At 42.5% G+C, this 7,500-nt stretch overlaps 1 protein-coding gene across 10 annotated transcripts in view; it reads right to left on the bottom strand.

The window, feature by feature from the left end:
• The window catches only part of EBF3 (EBF transcription factor 3), a 120,127-nt gene that overhangs the window by 37,478 nt on the left and 75,149 nt on the right, over positions 1 to 7,500 (bottom strand). For 5 of the 10 annotated variants that reach the window (XM_054276677.1, XM_054276676.1, XM_054276682.1 and 2 more), the window contains exons 7-8: positions 4,815 to 4,896; positions 1,747 to 1,891 (exon numbers count right to left, since the gene is read on the bottom strand). In XM_054276677.1, the coding sequence (XP_054132652.1) occupies positions 1,747 to 1,891; positions 4,815 to 4,896 (227 nt within the window). The remainder of the gene's footprint in view (positions 1 to 1,746; positions 1,892 to 4,814; positions 4,897 to 7,500) is intronic. The other 5 variants (XM_054276679.1, XM_054276683.1, XM_054276680.1 and 2 more) reach the window with 1 other exon arrangement.

The raw sequence follows: 7,500 nt of genomic DNA, 5'->3' as shown, positions 1-7,500 counted from the left end.
GCTGAGCATGCTTACTTGAACCTATAATGTTGCTAGTTCTGGCTCTCTGGGGAAGGAGAGGACGAGGGGAGAGGATTCAGCCTTCTTAATTGTGAACCTCATTAGTGACGGTTGCTAGGCAAAACACACACCTACTTTCCGCGCATATGAAAGAGATAAACAATACGTCATAGACCATAATGACTCTGGTGCTCAGGGCGACCTTTAATTATTATATTTTTGGTCTCTTATACCTTAGTTATTAATGCAGAAAAACAAATTAGGGTTGTGTGTGTGTGCGGACCGCGGCAGATTTGTAAATGGCTTTCCATTTTTTGATGTCTAGATCACGTTTCCTTCTGATACTTGGTGCTCGCCTCATTCATTCCCCTCCCTGCCCGTTGGTAAATATTATTTGAAACGTAAAACGACAGTGATTGTATTAGCAGCTTAGTATTGTTATCACTTTAATTAATTTTATTAGTGTAAAAAGCCATGATCCTGTCAGTGCGTTAGTATCAACTCGCAAGAGGAGTCCTGTGGAAGCTGGTGTGCGTGGCCCAGCACGTCAGGTCATAGCAGGTTTGAGAGTCTAACTCTTCCAGAACTCAAGATGCATTAAAATTAAATGTATTTCAATGTGCACTTAAATTTTGAGCAACATTGAACTCTTCAGGAAGTTGGACTGGATGATCCTTCTAACTGAAAATATTCTATTCTATTCTATTCTATTCTATTCTATTCTATTCTATTCTATTCTATTCTATTCTATTCTGTCCTGACCTATCCTATCCTATCCTATATCCTATCCTATATCCTATATCCTATATCCTATATCCTATCCTGTCCTATATCCTATCCTATCCTATCCTATCCTATATCCTATCCTATCCTATCCTATTAAACAGAGGTTCCCTGAGAGCTGGTTTGCATCCCTACACTGGTACATTTTACAGTCCAAACGAAGTGATATTTAAATCCAAATTACTATTTTGGGCTTTGCAGGACAACAAATACATGTGTGCAAGTGTCCAGGCGCAGCTGCAATTGTGTGTGAGTGATTCAGGGGCTGATGGGCTCCAAAAAGATAGGATTTCACAATTCTGGATTTTCAGGGACACTTTCCATTCTCCTCTTCATCTCAGCCTATCTTCTTTTAGCAGTTCAGGCAAGAAGTCAATCACATTGAGTCAGGCTGAAGAAAAACATTTTATGCTGTTTTTCTCATCCAAACCCCCTCCTGCCGTAATCTGCAGTAAGGCCCAGGCACAGGAAATTGACCTCACAGTAAATTCTTTACGGATTCGGTCATGTTTTTACCATCCACTTAAACTTGCATACATAACCTGAGACTGTACCTCTGGATCAAGGAATATGACAAGCCAAAATAAAATCAAGTCAAATTAAAGAGCAAGAAAAAGCTGCAAGTAAAACAAGACTGAAAAAAAAAAAAAGGAGAAGAAATAAAATAGGAAAAGGTGAAAAATTGGTTGTGACTGCAAAACCGTAAGTATTAAATAAAGAAAGAAGTCAGAAGCTGATTCAGAAGCGTCCGTGTTGTAGTTGACAAGGGCTGAGAAATACTAATGGACTTTTTTTAATGGGTGCTTTGATGGATGAGAGAAGAAATGATGTAAAAGTAAATGTAGTGGTGTCTCAACATAAAGTATGGTGAAAATAAAAAAAAAAAACGGGGAAATAAAAAAATAATAAAATAAATAAAAGCATTGCAAATAAAAAAAAAAGGACATGTAAATGTGTGCCTACCATTTTCCAGATAAGAAGGGGCCGTACCTTCTGAGGGGTCAAGGCGGCGAGCCCGCCTCCCGTGTTTGGAATTGTTGTGTACAAACATGTTGTCTGAGACAGCCAGCACGTGGCCATCCACATTGACTGTTGTTGATACAACAACCTGGAAGAGAAAACAAAACCCCACATTTAAAAAATCCTGCAGATTTTCCCTGAATCAGGTCTCGTAAGACAAAACAGCATTCTCTTACTTTTCTGTTTCTATTTAAACCGAGTGAATGACATCTCTGAATACATCTTTGTTTACGTGGCGACCACTGGTGATTTTTAACTCACAATTGTTTCTCTTCAGAACCTGCTACACTAATTAGAGTTTAATCTCCTATTATGCTAACAAATGAATTCAATTCAGGGAAATATTCTTCTAGCCATTAGTTTCAGAAACACCCCTCTAGCCACTCATTTTAAAAGCTGCTGTTTTGATTGATCTGTTGATATATTGATTAGATAGTTTATCTAATTAAAATTTGTTCACTTGAGACTGTCTTCAAATGAAGGGTTGTGAGGATTACAAATAAAAAAAGCTTAATAAATCAAGAGCCGTTGTAACTCCCCATTTTTTCTTCAGTAAATGATCTCCAGGTCAGTTTTACAATTACATTTAATGTCTGATAATGAACTTTTTTGCATCTGAAAAGGCCGAGTTGAATATGAATAGTGAAAGTGTTTTCAATCCATGAAAAGTATCCCTTCTCAAGTTCATTTGGATGGTGATTGACCCTGGTATGTCAATGGAATTTCCTCCTTTATTTTTGAGTGAAAGGCTCCTATTCTTGTGTCCAGGTTCAGAGTCCGGCCATAGAAGAGATGATGGATAGGGCCTCCTTTGGCTTCCAGCTGCTTCTCAGTCGAACATGGCAAAGGAACATATGCAAAAGGCACAACCTTCCCAATGCCAACACCTCCACAATGGAGCCGTGGGACTCCTTCCAGAAGCGCCAGCCCTGGAGGAAACCGCGAGCTGCGCGGGGCTGGTGTGGAGCACGGCTTCGTAGGTGCATCACTGCCATCCCAGACTGACATTTACATCTTATTTAAATACTCCAGCGTGCGCCCTTCCCTGTGGTTCCAGGTTGTCTAAAGGAAGCGACCGCTGCAGATTTTCCTTTGGGGTGAGCAGAGTCCTTAAAGTCACTGCCTAAGTCAGACCTTGTCAACACAGCTGGTGAGGGCAGATCAAGGCGGGACAAATCTTAGTGTCCACCTTCCTTTTATCTAAATTTTGGTTACAACAAAGATGATTGCAGGGTTCTCCCACCAGCTTCTAAACCAAAGCACTCAACGAACACAAACGGAAGGGGAGCAGAGAGCCTCCTCCGCACAGAGCTGGTCCAAGGCATCAGAAGAAAATTCTTGTCTGCTCCTATGTTTTGGAGCACCTCTGATCCTGTTTCTTATTCACAAGCCATAATTAGCTCTCAGCTATCACAGCACCTTTTCTGTGTATCCTGCCTCCTTGGAGACAGCCATCTGCGGTACCCTTTAGAACAGCCCCAGGGCAGTTCTCTGCCAGGCTGCTCTGCTTCCCCAGCTCTCCCCTCCCAGAAGTGGACACCTTCCCTCTTGTCAACATCCACTTCAGAGAGTGCTGAGGTTGCACGCTCAGCTCGGCCGCAGAGCTGCTGCCAGGCCACTGGGCTATCCTCTTTCACTCTTAATGAGATTCCCAGACTTCCAGAAATATTGCGAAACATGCAAGCGTGATTTCCAGCCAGGATTTCTGGGTTTGGTTCCTAGAACACGGTGTATTAAAGAGACAGAGCAAGGTGTATATGAAAATGACAACTATTTTTGTTCTGTCATGTCTATATAGGTCAGCCACCAAGGGAAAATACTGTAGTTCAGCAAAAGAAAGTTGACGTGCTACGCTTTGTTATATCGCCTCACTCCTGCAGTGCACCTCCACAAAGGTGCTGAGGCAGGGAAACCAGGTAAAAATACTGTTCAAGATCTGACATGCTGTTAAGTCCAGTTAAACCTTCTGAGAGGCAGGGAGATTAGCTAAAGAGACCCAGGAAAGTCTTTCTAGTGCCTACTGGCTCCATTGTCGACCACAAGATCACTCGTGACTGATGCTTCATTTAGTCATCAGTGAGACAAAGAGGACATTTCCACTCATTCCAGGTTTGACCTTCTGTTCTGTTCAGATGGATCAATACCACCGATGCCACGTGAAGCTGAGATGCATGAAAAATGGAAGCCTGGCTCGATTGTTTTGAAGGAATTTTTTTTTTTTCCAGTTACAGATCTTTTCTGTTGGCCGGCTCAAGGGTGCTGGCTTCCCCGGTTGGTTGGCTGTGCATGAAAACAGATGTCACATGTTTTGCTATCAAGTTTAACCACAAGTAATTCTTCTCCAAACTGAGAAAGTCCTGAACATCTCAATACTACTTTATTGCTGGAATCAAATATGAATCATTGTGAAATATCTTGGAAAGCAACAAAAAAAAGGCAGTTATTTCCTAATGAGCCTTTCGAATGACCCCAAATACAGAGGAAATCATTTGTCCATCCCGTCAGCTGCCTCTCTGTAGTGCTATGATTCACCACAGGATATCTCAAAGGCTGTAAGGAGAAAGTGAAGTATTAAACATTGAAACAAAAATCTGTGGGTTGGGCCACCACTGCTGGATCTACAAGTTGTGAACCAGAGAAGTGCGAGTTTCAAACTTCCCTGTGCTCCAAAGTTGTGTTCTTAAAGTAAGGTCAAACTACTCAGTCTACATAAAACCTCTGCAGGTCTGAGCAAAGAGCACACCACAACACAAGGTGATAGTAGGAAGGAAAATTAGGGAAATAATTCCTAAGGGAAGATCCACTTGCTCCAACATTGATCCATTACAGCCCCCTGCAGAACTTCAGAACCAGCACTTAAATTAATGAGAGCAATGTAAAATACTGACAGCATTTTTTTAAGCACTGGAACAACACTGATTTGAAGCACCAACTGTGTTTTTTCATAAGTTCAAGATGAAGATGGGATCAAGTCTTGTATACATCATTCATGCATTTAGAGGGATCTGTACCTGGAATCTTCGCATGTCTCGTGGGTTGCCTGCATTCTTCAAACAGTTCTGATTGCACTTGAGGAAAAACTTTAGGAAGAATCTATAAAAATACAAAATTGAAATCTATTAGATTCATCAAAATGTAAATCCAATTTTTTAGAAGTTTAATAAAATCTAATCATAAATAGTTATACCCAAAAGAATACTGGTAGTGAAATATTACTTTCCCATTCGTTAATGAACTTATTTTAAAGCATAAGATCTCTGTCATAAACAGAACATTATTGCCAAGGAAAGGCAAATTTATATTTTTAATTTTTCAACAACTACAAATGTATTGACTCCAGGCCATATCCTCAGCTCGGTGTGGGAAAGTTGATTTCAATGACTCATTGACTTCAAAGGCAATGACTTACACCAGATGAGAATTTGTCTCTATTTTTTTAATACTTTTCATTTTTTTTCGCAACTTATATTAGCAGTAATGACCTCTACGTCGAAAAATTCCAAAGGTAATGATCAATCTTCTGAAAAACACTTGGCTTTGCCTCCAGTTTGGAAACTCGAGCTATTCAAAGGGACTCGATCCAACTCCTGCTGACTCCAGGGAGATCCAGGCAGGATCTGCCCACCGGCAAGGCCCCGGCTCCCTCATTGTTTTTGAAAGGGAAGGAACATGGCAAATTAGGCCCTGTCTTACGACCTCTTCAACCTTTGCCAGCCTTCAGCTGTGAGGAGTCGCTCTACCCAGGGATCGAAATCCAGCTTATTTCTGCTGAGCGGCAACCGGCAATTATTTAGGACTAACCCTTATCATCCAGGCATCTCCCCATAAACCGTTTTTGCAGCAGCGCTGCCTCAGGGGAGCACAGCAAGCACTTAGAGGGAAGGGGGGAAGCTTGGGAAGATGGAAACTCCTTTCTGCCGCCCTCCTGCAGGAACGAGCTGATCTGGGAAGGCTCCACCCTGCAGGTGAAGCAAACCGCGGGATCCTCAGGAGGACGTTTGCAGCCTGACATCATCCTTTTTACTTATGCGCTCATGTTTTCATCTTTCATAATAAAACTATGTCTTAATTAGGTTTTCTGGCTAATGACCGACCGCTAATGACAAGCGAAGCTCAGGATTTTCTCCTCAGCCAGAGTTCCTCAGATGCTCCAGCCCAGCAGCTCATGCTGCCCAACTTTGCACATGCCGGACAGTGAGGTCAGCCAGAGCTTCCACGTTCAGAATGTGAACAACTTTGATTTATTCACTCATGTCAGTCTTCATAAGTGACTGGGACTATTCTTGCTGCACACACCTCACAGAAGCTCCCGTGTGCCAAGAGCATTCCTGGCAGGAGGGAAGACAGGAACATCTTTCCTCCTTTAGCACCCAACAAGGCCCAGCCATGGCCAGCAGAAAGAACAACAGTGGCTGCACCACATCCTGAGAAGCTTTGAGGGTCATACAGGAGCATTATGGGAACACCTCTATTCAAAAACTTTTAATCCCAGCTCTTCCTCCTCCATTAAACCTTGAGCAGCACCCTGATGTTACCCCAGGACACGAATGCTGAAGGAGCAATCTCTCATATCAGAGAGGCAAGCAGGGAAACAACCAGGTTTACTGAAACTGCATAAATAAATCGATGCTGACAGTTCAGCTGAATGCACATTTCTTTAAAACTTCCTATCCCAAAACCTGTAAAGGGGTTTCAGCTGTCGAGCTGAAAAAGATCTGGATCTCTGTGGTGGATGACATGACCTCCTAGCTCAGATTCTCAGGTTTTCTGGATGCTGTTGCAGGGATATTATCAGAAACTCCATGAAACTGCCTCTAGGTAAGCCATAAATTCCCTCTAATTTTATCTGCCATGTTTTGGAGGTTTTTTTGTGTTTTGGATTAGTTTTTTGTTGTTCTTATTTGAGATACTTATTCTCTCCAGATCATTTGATTATGGGCCAGGTTCCCTGCCCATTGCGGAGGGGTTGGAGCTGGACGATCTTTGAGGTCCCTTCCAAGCCAAACCATTCCCCGATTCTATTATTCCAAAGGTAACATCCTTTCTGTCAGACCCCTGTTTGGTTTTGCACAGCTCCCACCATCCAGACTGTGAGCCTGTGCAAGGCCCAGCTGATGCCCAGCTCCACACAGAACCGCCCAGTTCTGGGGAGCCAGGAGCTGGGAGCAGCCTCCAGCTTTACGGCTCCTTAGTGCCACATCCAGGCTGAAGAGCAGCATCTTATCTTCTTCTTTTTTCTTTTTTTTTTTTTTTTTTTCTGATCTCAAATGGGTGTTGTGAGGCTTATTGAGCTAATGTTTGTAAATTGCTCGGAAATTCTCCAATGAATTGTGCACTAGGAATGCTAAGTATTGCTCCTCGTGGATTGTTTTTAGCGTGAAGCATTCATGATGAATTGTTTCTATACAGAGAGCTCGCATCCTGTCAAAGAAAAAGGGCCATTAAGCACCCTTTCACTAAACATCAACTGGAACCGGTATTTGTTCCATTATTTGGTGAAAAGGACCCACTCTTGGTGAAATTAGACATCATCAAGTTTATTAGGATGGCTCTGAGCACCGGGCTAAATATTGATGCCAGGCTGGAGTGAACACAAGCAGCACTCTCATTTCAGCTCCACTACATTCCTTGATACTGGGATATTTTATTTCTCTCTTTACTCTGCGTTTTCAGAGCCCACAGAGCACAGGTGGCACC

Source organism: Melozone crissalis, unplaced genomic scaffold (assembly GCF_028551555.1).
Source record: "Melozone crissalis strain CALT ecotype California unplaced genomic scaffold, PUWL_Pcris_2 ptg000019l_1, whole genome shotgun sequence".
Taxonomy (NCBI): Eukaryota; Metazoa; Chordata; class Aves; order Passeriformes; family Passerellidae; genus Melozone; species Melozone crissalis.
The sequence above is the reverse complement of the archived record's forward strand: the minus strand, read 5'-3'. Positions and strand labels throughout refer to the sequence as shown.